Consider the following 27,523-nt stretch of genomic DNA (forward strand, 5'->3'; position numbering starts at 1 on the left):
TTTGTGTGTTTGAGGGTGAGTTTTTTGAACAAGTTAATGTTTAACACAATGTCCAAAATATTATGTAAATGTCCTAATATTCTGGTTACAAAGGATGAAAAATTACCCTTACTCAACATATTTGAAAGACTCTCTAACCTCTGTCTGTAGGGAATGAATGAAAATAAATTCACCACAACTACTGTAGCAAACATCACATCATCTTTGTATCTTTGTATTGTATATAATATCATTCTGCAAAAAATGTCAGGAATCCTGAAGAAAGAAATCACTTTTGTCAAACAAAATACACATACATTATTTAGATCTTAAACACACATACACATATGTTATATATCCCTGATAGGGAAGGCAATCTCTAGACTGTAGTCCAAATGTATTCTTGGCTTCCTCCCATTCAATTACCTTTTCCTCTGTAGTTATTTTTTCCCCAAATACCTTGGCTCCTTTGCTAGCTTTCTACAGTAAATTCCAGCCCCCTCTTGCCTATTCTCTGTACTCCTAATTATAGTCATCCCAATTGGCAAAATCTCCTTTCTTCATTCTCACATTGGCGTAGTTCTTAGTATACATGCTGCTATTTTATGAACATAATATTTTTATAACTGTTATTCTCCTTAAGGATCCGTATCAAAAATCCCACTCTTTCCTTACTTCTTGAATTTCTCCTGCTTCATCATCATCCCTTTCCACTATGAATTTTAGCTTTCTGCTTCTGTTATGTATAAGAATCTTAACTGTAATAACACTCTAAAATATCCCTTCAAATCATGTAATCCTAAAACTCCTTGTTCTATTAGAAGAATCAGCTTATCCCACTTGACTCTTGCCCTCTTCTCCTCACAGATAAAATCCTTCAATTCTATCCACAACTTCTCCTCTGGTTGATAATAATATGCCTGACCTGTGTATAAAACTAAAGGGACTAAAAATGTTTTACTGTTTGTATCTTGGTATCTATATCTACAGGCAAGAGCTTCTAGTTTCTCGACTTTTGTACCATCTTGTTTTAAGTCTCTTCCCACATATCATTAGCTGCCATAACAGCGTTCTTTTACCCATAACAACATTCATTTACCCATATTCCTAAACACTTCATTTTATCATGTCCCCATAAATATGGGTATTGCTGAGCCAATTCATCTGTAGGGACATAGTTTACAGCTCTGTTTTATCTTCATTAATTTTATACCCCTAAAAAACCTGGAACTGTCTCAGAATGTTCCTTTTCCTGGTTATATCAGGTACAAAATAATACCATACCAATTATATCCTTGAATTTCTGAGTACCCTATTTTCTTTGCCAATGGTTCTAAATATAACACAAATAAAGGGGAAAGAGGACAACCTGCCTGGTTCCTCTGTTCAGACACAGCTTATCAGAGAGGAACCTTCACACCTTAATTTTTTGCCTCCGACCCCTCATATATCCTCATAACTGACTTTATTACTTCATAAAGAAATGCAAATGTTTCCATTCCCCTACTCATAAAAGTCCAGCTTACTTTGTCAAATGCTTTCTCTGGATCAAGACCCACCAACAACAGTGGCATTTTCTTACATTCTGCTTCCCTCTGCATCATCACTGTTCAATTAATGTCAAATGTTTGCCTCCCCTCCACAAAACTCACTGATCCACATCTATCAATTTTGGCAACACCTTTGCCATTCATTTAGCCATTATAGACAAACACTTTATACCATGGTTTAATATTTGAATTGGGCCTATATGAAGATGGATCCGATGGGTCTTTGCTGTCTTTAGGAATTACAACTACCACACCTTTTTTACAGTATGTTGGTTGTTCCCCTCCTTTTAAAATACTGTTAAAAACAAAACCATCCAGATCTTTCATTTTCTTTCCTCCTAGATTCCAAACTTCCACCAGAATGCCATCTATTCCTGGAGAGTTTCCTGCAGATTGGTTATACATCACCACTTTTATATCATCTCCTACTATCTTAACTTTTAACATATTACAGATACACCCCCCAGCTTTTCCGCTGAAAAGTGAAAAACAGACATTACTCTACTGGCAACACCAATCAGGTGGCTAGATACACAATATGTCCCCCCACTGCCTAACAATACAGCTCGCATTTCTGAGCCCTGCCTGCATGCAGCTTTACAGAGTTCATGTTTAAGTTTAAAAAAGTGATTTATATATACATATATATAACACTGCAGTGGTGGTGCTGCAGTAGCGTTGTCGCCTCACAGTTAGACGTTGCCTGTTCGATTCTCAGTTAGAGCGTCTTTTGTGTGGCGACATGCGTGAATGGGCGTTCCTTCATTGAAGGTTGTGCGTTAGGCCCAGCAAGCCAGCACGTAAAAATCTACTGCCAATCATTAGCAGACCGGAGTTCCACTGTGGCGACCCCTAACCGGGAAAAGCTGAAAGACACAAACATATATATATATATATATATATATATATATAAATATTATTATTATTTTTTTTTTTTTTACTTTTAAGGTGTAACAAACTGCTTGCTACAACTTAGACCACACATGGAGTGCTGCAGCACTCAGGTTTGACCACAAATGCAATACAGTCTTTTAAAAGCCAGTATTGCATTAGAGATTGGGATCGGCTGATCACACCCCTCGACACTTTGGGCCAGGGGTAGTTGTCCCTCTCACCCCACCCTAGCTACACTACTGTGCATAATATCAGCAGGCCACCTGTGGCTGATGGTGATGGCAAGATGCACATTGTATAGTCTGATGACACAGTGGCCATGTCAGCAAGGTTAATGATTGAAGATTCACACAAATCCCACATATACAATGTAAAGGTGAAGGGTCAGGCCAGACATCCAGCCTCAACAGTGTGTCACTGGGCATTCTGTGATTGTGAAACCCACCAAGATTTCACAAGACATAATTCCTCTCCAAATTCCAATTTCTCAGTTCCAGAACACTGAACTAACTGCTGGAATTCCAAAACTAAATAAACATAAAAATATCTGTATCATTGCCCTATATATCTCACCTGGTAACAATATCTCTGCACTCGAAAATATTCTCCTATGGGCCCCTACTGAAATTAACTATGAAATTATATCCTTGGTGATGTGAATATTGACTGGAATAAAATCAATTGCCCCTCTCCCTCCCTATCCATTAACCTCTATAACTTCAGTCAAATAATCCTGTCCATCACAAGACTTAACAAAATAAACCCTCCCGGATCCACTATAGATTGGATCCTAGTCTCAGATCCAAATAAAATAACTAATTCTGGCACAATTCCTGATACCTTTAACGACCACCTCCCAGCCTTTAAGCATCGCTCAACTAGTTCCTCCCCACACCAGCATCAATACATTCAAACTCGTAATCTCAGTAGCTTCAACCCAACTACTTTCTCAAATACTTTCAAATAAATGAACTGGCAAATTCTAAACATTCTTCCTCTTGACAAGGCTATAGAATACTTCAACTCTCTCTTCGTTGATACTTTAAACTCACTAGCACCACTAAAAAAATAAAAGGATAAAAATGAAAACTGCTCCTTGGCTATCCAAAGAGACAAAAAACAGATTTTGCACCACAGAGACAAAACAATAAACTGGCGAATACCTTGCTCCAATATAAACAGCTCCACAACCGTGCAAAACGACTAATCACCAAAGACAAAAAATCCTACTATATCAAACTTCAGTCCAATAACAATAAAAAACCCAAACAAAATTCTGGAACTCAATAAACTCACTCCTCAATCCTGGCTCCAAGAATAATCCCTGTCCTGACCCAAGTAAATCTGACCTCGAACTAGGCTCTGAATTTAACTAATTTTTCATAGAAACTATTACTACCCTCACCAAGACATTTCCCAATAATAACCCAACTGCTCTACACTCTCCCCCCTCTAACTCAGTTTGAACTCAAACCCATCTCCACTAACTTTACAAAAACACTTTTGGCCAAATTCAAACCTTGCTCTAACACTCCCGACAATATTCCCTCTTCCTTCCGGAAATGTGCTTCTGATGGCATTGCTCTCCCAATCAGCATCATTATTAACCAATCCATAAAAGAATCGTACGTCCCCAAACTCTGGCACTCAACTTATATTCTTCCTCTTCATAAAGGAGGCAAAAATACCAGCATCACAAAACGTTCACCCCATTGCTTTGCTCTCACCAATCTCCAAAATCCTAGAAAAATGTATCCACCTCCAACTTATGCCTTTCCTGACACAAAACAATCTTCTCACTCCTACCCAGCATGGCTTCCGTCCAGGCCATAGCACAATAACCGCTCCACTCTCTTTCCTAGAAACTGTCAATCAAGCCCGAGATTCAGGACACTTAGTTTCTACTGTTTTACTCGGTCTAAAGCCTTTGATACTGTTTCCCACAAGCACCTTCTCTGTCATCTCGATAAACCTTAATCTCTCACATAATGCTTTATCCTGGTTCTCCAGCTATCAGACAGATCACATGCAGTCAAATGGAATCTCTTCCTTCCTACCTTCCCCAACTGGTGTACCACAGGGATCCATCCTTGGGCCAATGCTTTTTAACATCTTCATCAATAACTTTCACACTGCTATTCCTGATGCTAAAATCATTCAACCTCCGTCTGCTCTGCCTCAAACCTCTCTGAATTGCTGACTAAAACCCAAACTGCCTTCTCAACAACTGAAAACTGGATGCACCAAAACCACCGCTCTCTCAATGCAAATAAATCAAAGATTCTACTATTCCTTCCCACAAAGACCCACTCCTATGATAAAAACAACTTCAAAGTCTATAGGCAAACCAACTCACCTAGAGAAGTGGTCCCCTCTGCCAAACTACTTGGCATTACTGTAGATGAACACCTCATGTTTGATATTCATATTCAACAAAATATTAAGAAAAACGACCAAAAGCTAGGTATGCTGTATAGGAATAATTGGTTTCTCTCCAACTCTACCAGGCAAACTCCGGCCTCGACTTATCTTCTTCCTTCCTTATTATACGGAGCCCCTCTCCTAACCAACCTGTCCTCCTCTATCACCTCTAAGCTAGAAAACTGCTACAACAAAATCTCTAAAATTTGCCTCTAAATCTAAAAATACCACCCATCACTGCCTAACCCTACAATCCCAAAATTGGCTTGAACTCCCAAACTACCTAGACTATCTCCAACTCACTATTGCATATAAACTCACATTTCACCCAACAAAATGTCCCGCTCTAATTAACATCCTTCCCCCTTATACACCCAACAGAGTTCTGAGATCTGAAAATCAGCACTTAATTACTATCCATAAACCTAAAGTCCTGCTGGCCAACTTCTCCTATCTTTCTCACTAGGCAAAAAATGGAATTCCCTTCCGTCCACACTAAGAACCATACCAAACTCAGACAACTTCAAAACCCAACTATTCAAACACCTGTCCACTAAATGGAAATGTACCTGACTTCACCCAACCTAATCAAAGGGGGTTCTCTCTCTGGTTCCCCAGCTCTACAACTCTCATAGTTATCTTCCTATGAGCCTAAGCTCTCAACAATTTCTATAACTTCTCTCTAATCTCTCAACAACTCATACTGCTACCCTCACACAGCCCAACCTTGTAAATATCGTAACTAGCATTCTACTGTTATGTGTGTATGTAAGGCGTATTTACATTTTCTTAAAAGGTTTGTATGTAAACTGTTTCCACACCTAACACATATCTGTTTTCCTCAAATGAAACTGTATGATCCCTACCTTCAAGGTTAATGAATTTAACTATGCATGATATTTAATGCATTTATGAGTAACTATTCTACATAATATTATCTTTAATATTAACTAACAGTTGTATCTAAATTGTATAATGCATCTTGGAGCTTTTCTCCCCGGGCCTCCACTGAAAATGGGTCAGTTCAGCCCAGTGGACTTCCCCGGTAATCAAACGGCAAATAAATAAATACATAATAAATGAGTCATATTCACAGATGGCATCTGTCATCTGCACTGTTTCTGATAATTATACACTGCAGGGGAGGGGTAGATGGATGGGTGATGTGACACCCGTGCCCTGGTCCAGCAATCAAGGAGCCTCAATCCTTACCACCAACACCAGAGAGGGTGTCTCATATATGAGGAAAGGATAACAAATACCCACAGTAAAGTGCAATTTCCCTTAAGAGCACACAGAAATCACAGTCAGTCTGGGGCTGGTCGCTCCCTTGCTCTCCACGTCCCCAATAAGACTCCCTACTGGCACAGCTATAGGGTCCAGAGCTCAGCCTAGTGGGCAAGCTAAAACCTCTAGCACCCTCTCTGTCCAACCAGTGCTTCGTGTCCCTGCCCAAGTAGCTCACACACACTTTGAGAAGGGTATATACAACCACACAGACACTTCTGGGGAAGGCTGGCAAGGTTCTCCAGCTGTGCCCCTTTTTCCCCAGACTATACTGTAGTACCAGCTGCCACCGCCCACTAATATTTATCAGCTACTCAAAGGCCCTTAAAAGGGTATCCAGTTATTACTGTGCAATATTATTATCTAATTGGTAAATGCAACTAAACAGTCAAAGCTTATTTGGCGTGACTTGGACAGTAAACTCTATAAATATGCAATGTACTCTAGAGCTTAAATTATCTCTACACAAACCAGCCACAGTCAAAAGGTTTTAAAATATTTAATAATAAATAATTAAAACCACAATATAATACTTTCTACTACACAGACAGTGCTAGTCAAAAGTTCAGTGATCACACAGAAATACTTAAAATAAATCAGTAGTACAGTTCTGACATCACAGAAAAACACTATTTCTAAAAGAAAACACAAATCTAAGATAACTTACATATGAGCAAGACAGTGCTGTGAGTTGGATGATCAAGACAAAAATGCTTAACGCCTTCTGATTCTCTCTGTGTAAATTGAAATTGCAGTTCTGATAAACATTACATCATTCTTTCACTTTCCTGGTGTTCCCATGCCAACAGAAACTGCATTATTTTGTTATCTTGCAGCTGCAGGAAATTACATCAATAAAAGACATTCCACATGTAAACTCTAGTAATTATTCCTTAAGTTAAAACAATAGGCAGGATGCCTTCATCTAGCCTGGCTGGAGCCAAATTGTACACATCAAAGACAGTCATGAAATAATTTGAACTTCAAAGGACAAACAAGAAATGCTTGTCTTAGCTTTCTTTACAGCAGAGGGCAATGTTGTTACATTGTTTTAAGTTCACATTTCACAGCATATTCTTTCATTTAAGAAAACAAGTCTGTAGTTCCACATTCACATTTACAAATGATAGAATTATCTGCACAATTCTATCTGGCTAGGCTGGCAGCCTTCACAGGTGTTATCACCATGACTCCAGGTCTTTCCACAACCTAGGCACAATAGTACGCAACAATCAGATGTGCAAATCAGTTGTCCAGGCACAGATAGCTGCTACATACACCATAGTATTGTGGTTGGATGTTATACATGACCAGCATGATGGCAGGAACTCCTGCATGGCAGTGTGATAACCTGCATAGTAACATGGTGTACATAAACAGAAAGCAGACTGTGCTGCCCACAGCTTCTACAGATAAAACAGCACCCACTGGTACATTCATGGAGAAGTTGATAACCACTCTCCATTCTGCTTCTGCAGGACATGCTGACTGTGGTCATCCCCTGCCAACAATAGTGCCACACTTATCCCGAGTCATTACTTGGGTCATGGACACTGTAGATCTACTGGCGCCTAATTTTAATATAACCAAAAATGAATCAGCTGCAGTTAGTTGCACCAGATGTGCAAGTACAAAAGCATGAAACAAAAAAACCTGGTGAAAAACGCTCACTTTAACAAAATAAAGCTTCCGGGTATAACATTTCTTCAGTATTTTAAAACTCAATAAAAACACGCCTTCCTTTATACATAGTATCAAGACACACATGACACATTGTCATCCAATAAAACTGAATAAACAATCAAATAATTAAACATTCATTTAAATCTGAAAAATTATATTATGTTCTCATCATTTGTTTTCACATACATAGAGCCATATTAAAATATACCAAGACCAAAATAAAGCCTTATAGGTAATGTTAACAAATAAATCTAAAATAGAAATGTTCTTATAATTATTAGTATATTAAAAATCTAAAAGCAGCCATTAACTCCTGTTGTTCACTATAACTGGTGTTATCATTCACTTACTGTTGCAAATTTAGCTCCTGTACACCAAGAATTCCTGTCATTCAGAAAGAATAAATGCTGCTGCATATAGTATTAGCTTTATAGGCTCATAGGTAGGTACTAGGCTATTGGCCCTTGGGCCTACATAAGCCTAGCCAAAAAGGTACCCTGGCTTTCGCCACCCAAGAAAATAATTTTCCTGTGCTCCTGTCGAGCAGAGCCACAGAGGTGATCCCCGGGGTGAATTTCCTATTTCTCATCCAATCATCAAGATTTTTCTTGAAGAATGCTAATGAGGAGCTTTGTTTGATATAGATAGGTAGTTTGTTCCAGAGTATGAGAAGTCTCTGGGACTGGAATCTATCCCTCCAGCATGTTCTGTTTATTGTAGTGACAAGGTTTAGGTCCCTTGAGCGTGTACCTCGGAGGGATTGGGATTTCTTTAAGTGGAGCATGTCCAACAGCTCTGTGTTTGACATAGCTTTGGATGTTCGGCAGAGATTGCCTCTGAGTAGGTGATATGCGATGGAGTAAAGCTGGAGTTTTTTGAGATGGTCTGCGTAGAGCATCTGTCTGAGGCCAGTAATCCTCTTTGTGGGGTATTTCTGCGGCCTTTCCAGTTGTAAATGTCTTGTGAGGTACATACCAAAAGGGGTGTTGTACTCTATAATGGGTCTAATGAGTGACGAGTAGAGGGGAACAATGATCTCTTTTTTCCTGGATGAGAAACCTTTTGTGATGAGGTGTGCCATGTAGAAGGATTTCCTGACTACTCTGGCGATGTGATTATCAAAGGAGAGACTAATGTCCATCTGTGGCCCAAGGTCTCTTATCACACTTTCGGTGTTGAGTAGACTACCACCTATGTGGAAAGTCCCTGTTATACGTCTCTGAATCATGCCACAAAATTTCCTTTCATCATTTTCATATGCAATGACAGTCATTTGCATGATATTATGCAGTCGTCTGGATGCCATGTGCACTGTAGTATTTTTCCAGTAGTACAACCATGTTCTATAGTTCTCCGAATCCTCCATCCTACACATTGTTGTTCTGCATACCATCGCACCTTCTGAATTCCCACCATCTAACAATTATTCTAACTGAAACTTTGTTAGCTGCCCCTTTAAGAAAATAAAGCACATTACTTAATTTTAAACCAAAACCATTGGCAATACATTGACAATGAATTAAATGTAGCATCCATTGTAACAACTACTATTACTACATGTTACTTTTCCAAAAACAAAAAGAAAGGTAAGGTGCCATTACTGCTTAAGATATTTAACTAACACTATCGACATCCATTATTAATATATATTAATATTCTTGATATGCAAGTTTATGTTATGTTTAGTTTGGAACTTTGAACCACTGTCTATAAATCTAACCAGACTTTTTGAATGCAGAGTCTTGAAGTAGCACGTCATGTAAATTCTGGATAAATATTTTAATGTCCAAGTTAGGAAATTACAAAAAACAAATCCATGTTTAATTCTTTATGACCTTTAGTTAGAAATGAGGTATCTTACTTTTCATGATGCATAGGAAACCTAATAGTGTTATACTCAACACTGAGTCATACTGGATAATACAAAATGAAATCTACTGCTTAACCTACCTTGAACTCCATAACCTACAACAGCAAGTTGCAGGATACATAGTGAAATACTCTCCACCACTCTCAAGATTATATTGCAGGAGAAAAGAATATTACTAGTACTGCATCAGGAAACACTTAAGACGCATCTTTATCAGGAGATGCAGTATTAGAAGGGGTTAGAGCATCTGTTTTTGTTAACTTGATGGGAGGAGTTTGCTGGACAGGTCCCTGTTCACTGTATAAAGTCAAATAGATGCCATACAGTTTCTAGGAAACTCAAGAACTACTGGATGAGCAAATATCTCTGAAATAGAAGTGACCTAAAAAAAGTTAAAGATGCAGTACTAGATGGTGTCACTGAAGATTTAGACTACTTGGGTTACCTTTCAAACTTAAGTATGGGTGAGGCCTATCCCTGGAATATTTACAAAATAAATCTGTAGACTTAGAAATGGTGCTTGGGTATTTAATATTCCCTTGTAATAAGTCCTGAAATATTTTCTGCACAGGGTGACTCCTACCCTTAGCATCTGGCGATTTTACCATTTCCACACATCTTCTCTCTAGAAAGGAAATAGTACTTGGCAAATTAAATGAACCTCCCTATAATTTAGTGTCTCACTACAGGTGTCATCTGAGGGGTGGAGAACCATAAAACTGGGCTGCACTGTACTTATGGCCCAAATGGATATACTAGGGTAAATATTGAGGTGATAAAAGGTTTTTACATCCTCAGGAAAAACACAGAAAATATAGTATTTTTCTCTGTAGCTTAAATTTACAAAGGTACTGAAAAAGGATTACTTTATTAATTAGCCAAATAGGTCAGTTGGCCAAGAACACTTCTCAAACACATTATTAGGGATTATTAGTACATAACAACAACAACTGGCATGCCAGAATTCAGACATGCACTGGCTTTTGAAAGGTACTAGTTATAATTTATTGATAAATATATTATTTTTATACAAGTATATAATGAACATCTGTCTCTTTAAGTGGATTCTTATATGTATTCTCTAAACTGAAAAAGGTGAATTGCAGTTAGTCAAAAATCTTTTGAGTATGTAACTGAATGTATTGTACAAGAACACAGTTTATTCCGCTATACCAAGGATTGTTAAAGGCTAGCTCTACGTTGGCTGACCAGCCCTTGAACAAGGCATTATTGGGTATTGGAATTCTGCCTATTAACAGACATGTTACAAGACAAAGTAGAGAGAGCTGGCACATGACAATTGCATCTGCCTGCTAACACAGTGACAAGAGTACATGACAAAGTCCATGTAAAATGATACTTTGGATTATGACACTGCTTTTTAGAAACAAAACTGACAGTACCCAATTATCTAATAGATGCTAGAGCATTAGAAGCACTATATCATTTCAAATAATTGCACATATATATTAGCTATCTATAAAAGCTTGCTGTGCTTAATTAAATTACATACTGCTGTACTTTCCTGCTTTAAACTGAAAGTGCAATGTCCTATCTGGAAAATGCTTTTAGGCCACCATTTAAAGATGATACAGAAAAGTCCAATTGTCTTATGGTTAAAATGCTTCTGTCTATATTGCGAGTGTCATTTCTATTTCTAACAACAAGGACTTGTCTGGAGGAGGAAGGGAAATGCTAATGAAGAATAGCTGGCAGCACAATTATATTCAAAATCTGCTCATAAAAAAGGAAATAAAAACCTGCATTTTTATGGAGTTTACTGACTTTTTATTCCAGCTGCTGTCTATAGTTCAGTATTCGGCAGTGTTTATTCAGATGCACTTAACTAACACCTGTGTAATAAGTTCTCAGTAACCTTTACAACAAATACTGTATCAAACTAGCACTTTGAAAATATATGTATTAAGTACATTGTTGTTTCAATTCATGCAGCTCTGAATCATAGCATATGCTATCTCATGATGTCTCAAAGATGCTTCTGATGTGTATTGACTTCACTATTTTTAATTTTTATGAAGCTTTTCTGTAACTCGTATGCATATGGGAAACTTTGCTTTTGGACAGTCTCACTGAATAAATATAAAATTAACATATTTCTAACTCCAGAAACACCCTCCCATCTGTAATACTTTGTAAATGACTGCATCACAAACCTTGTCAATGTTACACACAAGGCAATAAAAGAAGACAATTCTCCCTGCACCACGTTACACAAGTTTGCTAACTCTATCCCTAACCTTCTACATTGTATAACAAAACACCTTTTATCTAACAATAGCACTAATCAAGACACACACACACACACACACACACACACACACACACACACACACACACACACACACACACACACACAACATGAAGTACACTCCCATACAACTTTCTAACCCTAACCTGAATACACACAAACAGAGATTCACACAGATGCACATCCCATTCCTCAGCCCTTACTCTAACCCTGACCCACATACGATAGCAGTGCTAACTAAAACTTTCTCTTTTCCTTAAAATGAAACAGTCCTTAATGCATATTGTGCACAAATTACATTTATATCTTCCAAACAGTTGTTACCACTGCTCATTAAAAGAATAATCAGGGAAAACAACGTTTGATGCAATATTCTGCAATATGCTCAACCACTTCAGGAAACATATATGTGCACTTTACCTGCAATGAACTCTTCATACTCGACTACAGGAATATTCTTGTTTAAACTGTGGAGGTCAAAGAAATTGGACCAAGGAATCTGAACCTGATGAATGCCTGGAGTCTGCCAATGGTAGAGACGCCCCCAAGGTGGAAGGACCAGCACCCATTCTTCACTCTTTAGTAAAGTCTTCAAAAGTGAGGCAATGCGGATGTACACATCTCTACGCAAGTTGAAGCCCTCAGGTGGATTAACATCATACAGAAGATACCTAAAGCAGCAACAATTGTTAGAAAACAGTCCCTCAAATGTTGCATGAATATTTTATAATACAAATTTGACAGCTACTGAAAATTACTAAGAAACTTATAAAATGCATCAGACACCATATAGCGGAAATGGAGAAAAGAAGGAATTCATTATGAATGTATTTTCCCTTGCAGATTAAGATGCCGCTGAAATAAATCTTGCTATGAAAGACATAGCCCCATGTTTTAAAAAAGGAGAGAAATGAAGAGTTTACAATACTCAAAAGTCAGAATCTGAAAAAAGCTCATGCAGAGTACTATTAAAGAATATTTATTAATTGTCTAACAGTTATGACTATGAACTAACAAGCTTCATGTGGTTTTGGCAAGGATTCCTTCATTCTCCTCTTGCAAACTACCTGAGTCCGAGCTAATCACTTAATCACAGTGCCCTTGAATAATCCACCTAATGAGCTGCTAAGAGAAATAGATTAGGAAAATGGAGTATTCTTAAAAATGAGAATAATTAATGGCTCTTGGAGGTCAGACATACAATACATCTACTGAGATGCTTCTCAAGACTAAAGCTGCAGAGGTCATCTAGTTTACTTAGCTACACAAAGGTAGGAAAACAGAATTAAACTGAATGGACAATTACTTTTAGTGCACAGTTCTACTGCCAACATAAATGGTACAACTATTTAACTAAAAGAAGTGGAAATGCTTACTTACACTAATTGGAACACACTTCCTTTTTTGCATTTCCACTTCTGTTGAAATACACTGACACATGCATATTATATATATATATATATATATATATATATATATATATATATTTTTTTTTTTTTTCAAATTAATATACGGCTTCAGCCACATGCATCAAACAATAACAATATAACAACATCCAGAGATGTAAATGAAATAAGTGAAGACGGTTGACTCTGTTTCAGACACTGTCAATTTTTACTATCAAAATTATCTTGCCAATGTTACAACAATCCGACTTGCCAAAAGGAAAGCTGTCCAGGAAGTATATGGAACAGACCTGACAGAAATACCTGCCCTAGAGACACGATATCAGAGATTACAACACTTAAGCTAGTAAGTACAAATTTGCAGCTGATGATATTCGTATGACCTGACCTAATTCAACAGAAAACATAATTTTAAGGTAGTCATCTCTAAAAGCTACACTTTGTTCTACAGTACATCTCTGTTTTACTTAATGTTCTGAGTCAGTTTGGTTTGCCTGAGTTCATAATCAAGGTCATTAAGACTTTTTATAAGAGGGCAGCCTACTATGTTAAACTTGGTCACCATATTTCCATAAATTATGTCCTACAATGTGGCACCAATAAGTTCATAGGAAAGTACCAGGCAAATGGTCTGTCTGCAGACCATTTCAAGCTTATGCAAAAAAAACTAGTTCCCTCTATATGCAAGAACAGAAAAACAAAATGGAGAGAGAGAGAGAGAGAGAGAGAGAGAGAGAGAGAATTTGAGGCTGCCCATCCAATTATCTAGGTTCACCTTGAAGGTGGACTTCACATGTAGTGGAAGCTTGTTCCAGAGGCAAGGGATACAGTGGGATATCAACCTATCGTGCCGTGCCTTATTTATCTGCTGAAGAAGTTTAACTGAGTATTTGATGTACCATTAGTTCTGTGAAGGAACAGGAGATCAGATAGGGTTAGATGTTTCATGGTACAAAAGGCTAGACACAGATCTCCACAGAGGAGTCTGTAAGAAATTGAATACAGAGAAAGGGCTGGCAGTCTCTCCTGATAACGACTTATGAGGCCACAGATCTTTTTAGTTATGAATCTCTGAGATCTCTCCAGTTATGTGATATTTTTAGATAAATACATGCTAAAAGGAGCATTACATTCAATAATGGATCTAAGATATGAGTAAAGGTGAATTAAGATTTCTTTGGAACTAGTAGAGACGCCTTTGGAAATTAGATGGGCCACATAAAAGCCTTTCTGAACTACTGTGGAGAAATGATGGTCAACTGATAAGGAATTATCCAAAATACACTATGCTACATTTTTTACATTTAGTTTGAGGCCACTGCTCTTACACCACTTATCAATATGGTCTAAGCCATGTTGAAGCAACTGTGAGTAAGTTAAAGATCAAATAACACCCACTTTACAGTAATCTGCACACTTAGTTAACCACAGGCCAGAACCGCTGGCCTAGGGGTCTGAGAAATATATGCCAAATAAGGAGAGGGCCCAAAACTGAGCCCACTGAGGCAACTGTTATGCTTTCAGAAGTGGCACCTCCACTATGCCAACCAGTTATCTATCCACAGCACAATATAAAGGACCTACATTCAGACTTTCAAGTCCATCAATAATGCTTATATGGGGAATAGTGTCGGAGCCAGGTCTAGATATGCTGTAACTACTGTATAACCACTATCTAGTGCTTCAGTTATTTTCTCAAAGAAATTAATGAGGTTAAAGAGGCAGGACCTTCCTTTGATAAAGCCAAATTGATGAGGGTCAAGGAGTAAACGAGTAAAGTACAATTGTGTAAAATCTTACCATAAGGGTAGATGTCCTTGCCTTCACTGCTGCAGTTTTCTTAATGATATGGGGATTCCCTGCAGTGGAAGCCCGACATCCGGTCAGTCTTCCAAAGACTTCTGAATTTAAAAGGTATGCCGAACATCACCATATGCTCCCTACATAACATAGGGCATAAAAGGTGACGTCCAGGCTTACCAAAACAGAACTGATTGCCCCAGGAGGAACACCAGTCCAAGGAGCCCAAGAGGTAACGTGTACATCCAGGAAGGTAAAGAACTAGGGGGATGGAGAGAAGAAGCAAATATTTATTTATTTTTTATTTAACATTTGTTTACCTGGAAAGTCTGACTTGGAATGAAGCCAATTTTCTTCACAGGCCTAGGAGAAACAAACCAGACTACCAAATATTGCAACAGTGAAGGCAAGGACATCTACTGTTACAATAAGAGTTTACACACCTCTACTATGTCCTTACATTCAATGCTGCTGCAGTATTTTTAATGATATGGGAGAGTGCCAAAGCTCCAGAGGAAACTTGGGAGGAGGAATAGGCAGAAGAGTCCCTAAAAAACCATGAAGAACTGAACTAGCAAAACCAACCCTACCTCCAGAGATACCATCCAACTCACACTGCTTGGTAAAAGGTATGCACAGAAGTACAGGTAACTGCTTCAAGAATAAAATTAGTATCTAAGCCTTTGAAAAAAGGACCAGAAGAAGCCACAGCTGTAGTAGAATGAGCCTTAAATGAAAAAGAAACACTCTTGCCATGAAAAGTTTAACAAAAGGAAATAGCATTTGAAATTCAAGAAGAAATAATTTGCTTGGATGCAGCAAGCCTCAAAGATCTAGGATGAAAAGAAACAAATAACTAATCAGATTTTCTGATAGCCTTGGTCATATCCAAATAAATTCTAAGTTGCCAATGCATGTCCAAAGTATGCAGCACCCTCTCACTGTCAGTTTGGAGAGATCTGAAAAAAGTAGGCAGATTAATAGACGGATTAAGTGATAGCTCATTAACCACTTACGGCATAAAAGAAGGGTTTGTGCGCAAGGACACTCTTGTCCTCATGAAAAATCAAAAAAGGAGGACAAGCCATAAGGGCCTGCAACTCAGATACCATTTGGCAGAAATACGCGCTAACAAAACAGCAACAATGTTAAATGGAAGCTGAAGCAGCAGGCTCAAAAGCAGCCTGAGTCAACTTCTCCAAAACAAAATTAAGATCCCAGACAGGAGGAACAAACTTCCTGGGTGGTCTAATATTAAGGACACCTTTAAGAAATTGTCTCACTTCAAATCTAGCTGCTAAAGGAGGAGAAAAAGGCAGACAAGCAGAGATAGCTCATAGGTGGGTCTTAATAGAAGAAGAATAGGCCAAATCAGCATTGATCAGCTCACACAAATAAGAGACAACCAAAGGCGCATCCACAGTAAGTGGGTCCAGGTTACGAGAGAGATACCAAAAAGAAAACTTCCATTTGGATAAGTAGGATTTGCTAGTCATAGCTTTCCGGGCCTCCTGCAGGACTTGCAACATGTCCTCAGAAAAAAAATGCCTATGAAAAATCAAAATCCTACCACCCACACTGCCAGCTGAAGCGTGGACAGATCGGGATGGATAAACTATCCCTTGTCTTGTGCAATTAGATCCACCCTGTGAGGTAACTGGTGATGATTGCCCCTGGCTAAAAAGAGGGAACCAGTGCTGTTGTAGCCAAAAGGGAGCCACCAACAAGATTTTGGGAGCATCCTGTTGGATTTTGAACAGGACTTTCAGAATGAGAGGAAGGAGAGGGAATGCATAAAGAAACAACCCTTTCCAAGAGAATGAGAGGATGTCCACCTTCCATACCAGAGGACCTGGGACTCTGGCACAAAACACAGGAAGGTGTCTATTCAGAGGGGAGGCAAAAAGATCAACCTTGAGGACTATCCCACTGGTGAATAATGTCCAGAAACCCATCCCTGTGAAGCATCCATTCATGGGACTGAGTCAAGGACCTGTTCAAAGTGTCTGCCACAATGTTCTGACCAGAAGGGATATAAACTGCTGGAAGAGTCACTTGACACTAAGATCCCATAACATAAATGCTAACTGGCAAAGGAGATAAGATCTTGTTCCACCCTTCATGTTGATATTCCACATCACTGTGGTATTGTCTGTGAAGACCTTGACAGGCCCTGGAAAAAAGGGAGACTGAAAGGCCTGAAGAGCCAGCAGAAGGGCTCTCATCTCTTTGACATTGACAGGCTCCTTCTGCTGACAATGAGACCACACCCCCTGTACCCTTAGAGAGCCAAAAGTCACCCCTAATCTCATGTCTGAGCCATTCGTGAACAATTCTTGAGAGGGAAGAGGGGGATATAAAGGGATCACTGGATTCAGTGACAACTGCTGAATCCACCAGAGAAGTTCATGTCTGAGGCAAGGAATAAGAGGAACTATAAATTCTAATGGATGAGCCTGTTGAAGCCTCATTGACTTCAGAAACCACTGAAACTTTCTCATATGAAGTTTGGCCAGAGGGAGCATCGGAATGTAAATGCCATGAAACCCAAAACTCTCAGAAACTCCCTGGTAGTAATGGAAGCCAGAGGAAGAGGAGTATGAAAGAAAGAAATGAGAGTTATGGCCTTTGGAGGGCAGGGATGCAAGCACTGGCACTGTGTGAATCCTGCAATGCAGAAAAACATGATCCGGAGAAGGAATCAGAGAAGACTTTTTAAAATTTGCAGTAGGGTCTCTGGAGAAAATGCCTGAATCAACAGGTCATCCAAGTAAGGAAATATTTGGATTCCTTGAAGTCTGCGAAAGGCAATCAAAGGAGCTTGGCATTTGGTAACACCCTTGGGGCAGAAGAAAAGTCAAAGGGCAAAGCAGACAACTGAAAATGTCAGGAAGCAACAGAGAAATACAAAAACTTCCTGAAAGGAGGATGGACTGGAATACAGAGATAAGCATCCTTGAGATTCAGAGACACCATATAGGCCTGAGGGAGCAAGAGAGGAAAAGGAATCAGAAGGATCATCATCCAAAAGGAAGGTACCTTTAGAAAAGTGTTTTGATGAGAGAGGTCTAGAATAGGTCTCTGAGTGTCCTCTTTTCTGGGCACTAGAAACAGTTGGAAGTAGAACCCTTCCCCCCTTTGGGACACAGGCACCTCTTGAATAGTACCCTGAGACAAGAGATCCTGAAGAACCTCTAGTAAAAATGAAAATGTTCCGGAGGAGGCTGAGAAATGCCTATAAAAAGGAGGATGGGATTTCCACACCAGGAAGTACGCTTAACAAATGATCAACAGAACCCAAAAATCCTGAGTGATCTGAAGCCAAACCGGAAAAGAGAAAGAGGAATGTGGCTGGGAAGGGATGGATAGTCACACAGCACCTGGTTTGCCCAGAAAGGAAAGCTTCGGAGCCCCTGAAAATTGAGTAGCCTTAGCAGGAGGAGTCCATTTGCCAGTCTTCTTACCTTTAGTAGAAGGACAGGACTGTCTATGAACAAAGGCATGCTTAGCAGGGTAGTTTCTCTAAAATTTAGGCACAGAGAAACAAACACATGTTTTTAAGTTCCCGTAATGCCTTATCTTATCCTGAAGGGACTTAAACAAACCAGCAGTAGCTTCCCCAAACAAAAGTTTGGAATCCAGAGGAGCATCCATCAACTTAGCTTTAATAACATCAGGCAGAGTTTGAAGCCTAAGTCAAGAATGCCTCCACATAACTGAACCAAAAACAGCAACCCCTAGAAGGGGCATCCACTGCATCATAACTAAATTTAATAGAATTACAAACAACTTGAGAGGAAGTCCCTACCAAGGAAAGGACAGAAGTTTTACCCTCAGAGTCTGAAAAAATCAAAAATAGGTTGACAGGCCTAAGAAAGAAGAACCAACACGTACCTAGACATATTGGGTCTGAGAATTAATAACCCTAAAAGCTAGGGTTGCAGAAGTGTAAACCTTTTGGACCAGCCTGTCCATAGCTCTGCTGCCCTTGTCAGAAGGCAATAACTTGGGTAAAGGAAGCAATTGAGATGGGTTATCAGAGGCTACAGACACTACCAAGGGGTCAGCAGCAGGACATTTACATACAAAAGAACAATCCTCAGAACATTATAAAACATATCAAGCTTCTAGGGAGCAGAGGGAAGAGAATTAGTTGCCTGAGAAGCATTGAAGAAAGCATCCAGTAAAGCAACCAAGACAGAAGGAATAGCCGCAGGTTTAGGAGAGTCCAACTACAACTCATAGTACCCCTTATGGATATCAGAGACCTAAGTACAATCCCACTTAAAAAATCTATGATCCTAGAGTGTGTGTCCCCAAAAGAAATTTCCTCCAAAGGAACATCAGGACTAATAGATTCCTCCTCCTCTAACCCACAGCCCAAAGGAGAAGGAATTTGAGTAGAATAAGTTAGGAATTTGTCAGCAGAATCTGACTCGTCCTCGGAAGGATCCTGGTCTCTAGGTCTTTTAAGAGGAGTAGCTGTGGCAACCCCTAACTGGGAAAAGATGAAAGAAGAAGAAAAGGAGGAGCAGAAACTGAAACACCATGAGAAGGCTTCAAGGACATTAAGACAGAAAATAACCATTGGGTAAAAGCCTGCCACTCACTTTGTGGATCCCTAGAAACACAATAAACACGTTTAATTTTTTGTTTCTTTTTTAAGGGATCATCCTGAAAAGATTCAGACCCAAGAGGACACTCAAGAGCCATAGCAGGAACTTCTTCCAAACTAAAAAAACTGAAGAATGCCCTAGACCCCTTCAAATAAATCAACTGTGGTTTCCTCTGAACGTCTGAGAGAGATGTCTGCAAAGCCTCTTCGGACATGCTGCCAGCCAGATCCTCACAGGCCTCCATAACAGGGCAGAGAAATCTGACAACACAGCCAGGCGAGCCTCTGGGTTCATAACGACCTCAGGATAAACACCTGGCAGAGGCTGGACAGTGGAAGATTCCGGTCGTACCTTTTTCACCTTCCTCTTCCCCTAACAGCTGATCCTTGGGGTGGAAGATTCCTTCCATAGTATCTTTAGTGAGCTTCTTAAGAAGCTGGTTCTCAAGGTACAAGGAAAGGGAAGAAAGTCTACTGTGAAGGGTTTTTGGAAAAAATGCCTGACAAATAGAACAAGACGTATGGTCATGAGAAGACCTAAGCAAAAAGGACACTCATTGTGGCGATCTCTATGGGGAATTTGTCTCCCACACTGGTATTTATCCTTTCTGGATGACATTAACCTCAAGGAACACAAAAAAATGAGAAAAAAACAAAATCCCCAATGGGGCACTTATCTTGAAAAAACAGCAAACAGGCGTACGCAGTCACTGGAGAATGAAAATGCATTCAACTGGCAGAAGACAGATGCAGGTAAACAGAGTGACCATGTAAAAGTTAAGTTCAGACTAGCAGCAAAGAAGTTCAGTTTTTGCTAAGCCTGAACGTCACCTTTATTCCCTACATGACGCAGGGAGCATATGGTGATGTTCGGCATACCTTTTAAATTCAGAAGTCTTTGGAAGACTGACCGGATGTCAGGCTTCCACCGCAGGGAATCCCCATATCGTTAAGAATAATGCAGCAGAGAATGTAAGGACATTCTCTATTTCCTCTACTTCCCATGTTGATAGCAGACTCACCGAGTATCAAGCTGCAAATATTTTTGCCCACAGTCAGGAACCCAGCTTAACATATCTACAATCCTTCTGTCTCTGTGCTAATGATTTACGGAATCATTTACCTAAAGAAATTAAAACTATACCAATATTTAAAGAGTTCAGAGCTGGCCTACAGAAGCACATTATCAATGAATCCAGCTACAAAAGGTTAGGAATAACGGCCAACGTGTCACTATCACTACCACCATTACTACTGCTATTACAATTGTAAATAATGTAAAGATATTAAAAATGTACATACTTACTGTACAAACTTTTACCATAATATGTTTGGAATGTTAGCTGATAGACAGTCTCCTCATTCTTATATCTGTTATAACCACCACTGTACTGTACAAACAATTGTAAACAACCAAATGCATGTATACACAAAACACCTGAATGCTTGCTTGTATGCTCCTTCTGAGCCCAAGTCATACCTGTAAAGAGTCAATAGACCAGCCCACCTACCTGGTTAACAAATAAAAAAATAGATGTTCTCAGATCCAAACAGCTTTTCCCAGAGATCATCAATCTTTTTGAAGCTTTTACTAGTGTTTCTAACTACAAGATGAAGCCAGGAAAAATGTAAACTTTGCATTTGTGCTTCCTCCTTCTATTCAGGGCAAGATGCAGGTTTCACTAGACATCCATTCCTATTAGATTTCTACGGACTGGTGTTGCTTATTCTGCTAAGGAGGTGAAGGAGCCTTACATAATAAGCTCAGCAAGTAAAGCTTCGTCTTTCTTGGCTGGCTGGGTTGTGGAATCCCCCATCCAGAAAACTGAATTCAAGTCTGTTCTAATCCCTAATCTTTCAGATCTTTCCCAAGTTGTACTACAATTGAACAATTAGCAAAAATACAACTAAGAAAGGTTCTTCATGAATGGTGAATGGTGTGAAACATTTTGCAGTGAATAAAACTTTTTGCCTTCAGCTCTAGTACTGCCACATGTGCTTGAGTGAACTGCTGCTGTCCAGAGTGTGAATTTCATGAGCAGAGCTTGAACATATGCTTTATAGTCTTGCTTAGCTGTGCAAAAGATATGGAACTTAATTTGACATGTTGCTGCGCCTCTCACTGGTATAACAGTTTTTACCAGTAGTTCTTGTTTAGATGGAACTCATCAGTCTGAACTACACAAGAGTCTTGAAACTGATATTATGATCCTTTCTAAACCAATTCTGCTACTCAGAACCCGGTAAAAATCAACTATTGTCAATTCAGATGAATGGCCTCATGAATTAAGAAACACATGACAATTAAAATTAAATGGGAATTCTGGTTTACCGTCATATCAATCACACATAACAAAGAACTTAGGATCATTGTGGCAGAAGCCGCTGAGGTGTTCCATGCTGTTAAGCACAATATTTCCTATAACAGCTTGGACTGTGCCGTAATTGGCTAGCCAGTCGTGCGGTGACTCAGACATTGCAAAAAAAACTATCTTGTGGAAGAACCATGGCTGAAGTCATAGTCGAAAATGTTTTGGCACCGCACTCATTGGAATGCCTCCTGCATGACCTTCAAAAACCAGGCACTTCATTTGCTATTTCATCAGATGCTTCCAACAAGGGGAACATAAAATTATTTCCACTTGTTGTGAGTTATTTTTCTAAAGAAGAAGGGGTGGTGAATGGCCTTTTGGACTTCTATGAAGACCCTGATGAATCTGCACAGGCCATAACGCAGCAAATTGCAAACATTATGGAACGGCACTCCTTGCCCTGGAACAGCATTTCAGCATATGGGGCTGATAATGCCAGTGTGAACTATGGGAAGAAATCTGGTGTGTATACCAGATTAAAAGAAAAGTTCCCATCACTCCAGAAGCCTAACTGTGTTGCCCACATCATTCACAAGGCAGCCAAAAAAGCTGTAGCACAACTACCGTACAACGTGGAAGTATTTGTAATGAAACTTTTCAGCCATTTCTCAGGTTCTGCCACAAGGACCAGAGACTTTAAAGACTTCGAGTTTTGTGGCATAGAATTTGAGAGTCTGTTAAGACATGTGCCAACAAGGTGGCTGTCACTACTGCCTGCCACTGAAAGAGTAGTGAAAAATCTCCCAGTGCTCCAGTCTTATTTCCTCTCCCAGGGAGAAGAGGAGACCCCAGGCAGATATGGCAGTACTTGTTAATGAGCATGGTGAGAATGAATTGCCTACGCTATTTGCACTTTTTCTGTGCTGTTCTTGAGGATTTTAATGAACATATAAGTACATTAGAAAAATCAGGACTTACTGCCATAGAAACTTTTTGTGTAATGGTCTCTCTGAAGCAAAAACTGCAGGCAAGAGCTGAAGGTGCTTTCTTTGGAGGGAAACTTAGGGCACTTATGAGCACATTAGACAGCACTTCTGCTAACAAACTGGAAAGAGACTTCATTGTGTTCTTGAAGACAGCAGTGAAGAACTTGGAACAGTGGTTTGATTATACCGAAAACAACTACTTGTTTACACTGTCTCAGTTATGTCTAACTGAGCCCTTTGCTTTCAATCACCACTGCCCTAAGTCTGTAGGATGTAGGTGAAGACCATCTTTTCAGGGACTACTTGGCAATTAGGCCCTTTCTCGAACAGTTATGTAAGACAAGCTTGACCCCAGGAGAAAAGTGGCTGAAGCTTTTCAGAGAAGGGCCTGAGCTGACTGCACTATATCTGGTAATTGCTATATATCTATACCGACATCAAATGCATTTGCAGAAAGAGTTTTTTCTTTGGTGAAAGGTAAATGGACAGATGTGCGAAATCGATGTAGTGTAGACTTGTTAAAAGCTGAACTAACGATGATTGTAAATTACCGGATGAAATGTAGTGACTTTCATTCAAATATTGTTTCAAACCGGGCCCTTCTTCAAGCCATAAAATCTAATTCAAAATACACTTTTAAAAAAAAGTGATTTAGTGTACTAGTGTGCAGTATGTAGTACTAGGTTGCAGTATGTAGTTTTGTGGTGTTCTTTGCTTTAGCTTTAATTTACAATAAAAACAGTCTTAATTTTACACTTGGCTTGTGTGTGGTATGTAGATTTTTTTAGTTTTCTTTCAGAATAGTTGTGGTCGGTTTATGATTTTTTTTTACTTTTCTAAATAAACAAGTGCCTGTTTAATGAGTAGTGCATTTTTTTATTCCTTTAAAGTTTGCTTACTGTTACAACTGAGTAATGTGTTTTTGCAGTAATGCTTCACTTCATTTAAATGGTTTGAGTTTTCAGTATGCTGTAATGTCACAATGTTGTACCCATAACTGTAATACTGCATCTCTAACACCTCTGGTGATGTCGTGGTGGGGGTGTGGCCAGTGTCATATTGGTCACACACCCTGTCCTACTAGCAACATCCCCATGTCCCACTTTGGCCTTGTTAAAAGGTGGCAACCCTATGTTGGAGACGTTCGCACTTTGGTATTCGCAGAAGCGGTTTCGACCATATTAGGATTGACGATATGAAGGTAAACCGGGAATTCTACCCTAGAAATGTTACAACAATTGTATACAAAAACCTTCTATCTATTTTGATGATGTCAGCAGAAAAGGGCAGAAGCAAGTGGAAGGGAGGAATGGGAAGGAGAGAAGAGTACAATTTTACCTTTTCTTTGCTTTTTAAGATCATAAGTGTATTTGAGCAAGTGCTTGTGTTTTTCACTACCTCTCAATCACAATATGGCATGAATATTTCAACAAGTAATATTTGAGGTGTTTAGAACTGTTGATATTCACATTCCAAGCTCCCTGTATCGTCAAAATAATAATTACGCAAAATTCTGAACAAAGAAGACTAAGCTGAAAAACATTACCATTTTACTTATTACTCACTTAAAATGACAGCAAGCCAATCAACATCATATTCCAAAATCAAATACAGGTTGGCATAATGGCTAAAGTATTTACCTCACAGATACAAGATACAGGGTTTGAATCTCTCCTCCTGTTATTGTCTATGCCTGTAATAATCTGCAGACCGATAGCCTGGTATTAATCTATGAACCATAAGTTTGAGGGGTTGGGGTTTGTCATTCTGACCTATGAAGAGAAATTAGCTAGTCTTAAAATGGCCTGCACGAGCAGCTTTACCTATGAGCAATCAGGCCAGAAACATGTGTGAATGAAAGAACGAACTGTCCCAGGGACTAATGTTTATGGTCACCACTTGTCCCTTTACAAAAAAAAAAGTCCTAATTTTGGCAACTGTATTTGGAAAAAAATTCAAAACTAAAATCTCTTGATATTTTAGAAGAAAAAATTCCATAATGTTCCACTAAATGTGGGAGACAGCTATCACATTATATACTTAAAAGATATTAATATGATAAAGCAGTAGAAATAACTAAAATTCTTCTGCAAGGACTCTTCATTTTGGTATCGAAACACATAGATATAGGATTTGATTTGTACTGTAAAATGTGGGCAGCTGAAAAAGTGGAAAACCTCTTGCAACTCACACATAAGTTAAATAAATAAATAAACAATACTGTGAGTATAAACCATGGGGGAACTGAAACTAGACTTTGTGAGGTGGGGAGGACATTATTGCTATTAGTTCCCAAACTTTACAGGTTACCTGAACCTTTGCTTTCTTATTAAGAGATGGACGCTTACTATCACTACATAGCAATTGCAATTTGTTGTCAGTAAATCACACAGTAAGTTAAAAGTAAAAATAGATAAAAATGCATGTCAATTCCCAGCTCCATAGTACAGAGGAATGAAGGCCTAACTATGACCCAGTTGACCAGAGTTTAACTAGCAGTTCAGGGTCTGAAGGAGGTGGGTGAGGAGGTGTAAAAAGAGCTTTTTGCCAGCCTGTCCACTCCAGGAGGGAGAGGATTCTGTCCATGGTCTGATAAGTCCCCAGTGAACAGTGCCACAATCATCAGGCAGATTGCCATTATCATTTTGGCATAGAAGGGGTGGTCTGAAGCTGACATTACACTTAGTGATGCGGAAGACATCAGTAGATGGCTCTCTGTTGTGCAAGATGGTACATGTAATGCTGACAGCTGCTCTGTTCCAGTTAACCTCCCCTTACCAATCTGCCAGTGCTGCAGTCCTAGCACCAAGAAATAATGCCAGAGACATTAAGATAAAAGAGAACTACAGGAACAGTCCTACAGAACAGCTGATGGTTAGCTGGCTGGCAGGCAAAGGGACCAAAACAACAACAAAAAAATGAGCAAGTGAATGACCATTCCTAGAAACAACAGAAATACAACCTGCTCCTCATTCTACATCATTTGTCTACTCTCCAAAAACAACGACTCATTTTCTTAACTGTCCCGTTTTTTTTTAAGGATGTCCCTGAATTTGCTCCAAACTTTTGCTCCAGTCCTCCAAATATACCTGATTTTTTTCTATACGTGTATGAGATTCTTCGGAAGGCGTGCATGTGTGTTATGACAAACCCTTCTGCTTTTAGAATATTCTTTTGAATAGAATTGCCACGTATAAGTTATTCTCTAACCGCGACCTTCATTTCAACAAAAAATACTAGGTACAGAAACCAGTTATGGACCCAGTTGGAGAACCCTGATCACCACCCATCAGTGAGGTCATACACCACTACTCCACTCTTGAGTCCCTATTTTACTAACTTACAATCCATCTCATCAGCACCAGATCTGTAGCAATCTATGGGAAATAATCCAGTCCCTTGCCTCACTTACCTGCGGCTCCGGGCGGTGCCACTAGAAGGCAAAGATCCAGCACTGTGACCAGCAGTAAATTCCCCAGTCTCACACAAAACTGGTGGTAAAATCCACAACAACCACAGCGCCACGTTACCCAAACTTCCACCAGTCGCCATCATAACTGCACTTCCGACGAAACGACCCTTCATCGCCCTGGTTACTATAAACTTCCGGGTTTGTAATTCCTAACATTAGGTGTGGCTATTGACAAATTCTGATATTATGCTTTCAAGGGCTGTTTGCCAACGGATTGGCTTCCTACGTTATTTTCATTGGTGATTAGTATATTGAAGTCTTTTAATTATAAGTTATAGCTTAGAAGGAAAGGAAATCATATGCGATATATAACTTATGAAACAGTGAATCCTGCTAAATTGCTGAGACCTCTCCAGGGGCGTCCCTGATTTTGACTCAAAATTTAGATCTGTCCCTCTTAATCCCCCAAAAAAGCTACTGACTTTTGGAGGAAAGGAGGTGAATTACACTTAATGAATAATGACAATAATTAAGAATTATATGTCAATTCATATTGTCTGATTCTGTCAATGTCTCAAATTAATAACTCTAATATTTTAAAAGTGTCCCTGATTTTTTTATGGATTTGTCCGAAATACTAAAGTGTTTATAGGAAAGTAGCAGGAATAAAATATTCTATGAGGGAAGCATTTGTTTAAGTCTGAAGCTTTATAAGTTGTTATTAACTTTCTAATTTAAGCGTATTAGTCCAAATACTAGTAAAAACTTTAAAGAAGTATAGAAACTCCATTCCAATTGTAAAAGAAGGGTGTGTGAGCATAATATGTATTCGTTACATGACACTGCTCAAAAGGAACCTGAACGAGTGGATGGGGCACACAGCCCTCCTGGACATGGGCAGTAATTTCTAAGTACAGTCTTCGGTATTGGCTAGAGTATCGTTGGTACTATAGTGGGATGAAACCGCTAGGCTTAAAATGACCTCCGGGTCGATAGCCTGGTAACCTCATATGATCCTTTGCCAAAGCAAATCAATCTG

The 27,523-nt window shown here is 39.2% G+C and overlaps 1 protein-coding gene across 2 annotated transcripts in view; it reads right to left on the reverse strand.

The window, feature by feature from the left end:
- The window catches only part of POFUT2 (protein O-fucosyltransferase 2), a 323,653-nt gene extending 297,000 nt beyond the window's left edge, over nt 1-26,653 (reverse strand). Inside the window, exons 1-2 of one of the 2 annotated variants that reach the window (XM_044075990.1) lie at nt 26,485-26,653; nt 12,374-12,624 (exon numbers count right to left, since the gene is read on the reverse strand). In XM_044075990.1, the coding sequence (XP_043931925.1) occupies nt 12,374-12,624; nt 26,485-26,627 (394 nt within the window). In that variant the 5' untranslated portion in view covers nt 26,628-26,653. The remainder of the gene's footprint in view (nt 1-12,373; nt 12,625-26,484) is intronic. The other variant, XM_044075987.1, reaches the window with a different exon arrangement.
- Nucleotides 26,654-27,523: the final 870 nt, after the last annotated feature.

Source organism: Protopterus annectens, chromosome 6.part1, assembly GCF_019279795.1.
Source record: "Protopterus annectens isolate FY-2018-M chromosome 6.part1, PAN1.0, whole genome shotgun sequence".
NCBI classification, from domain to species: Eukaryota; Metazoa; Chordata; order Ceratodontiformes; family Protopteridae; genus Protopterus; species Protopterus annectens.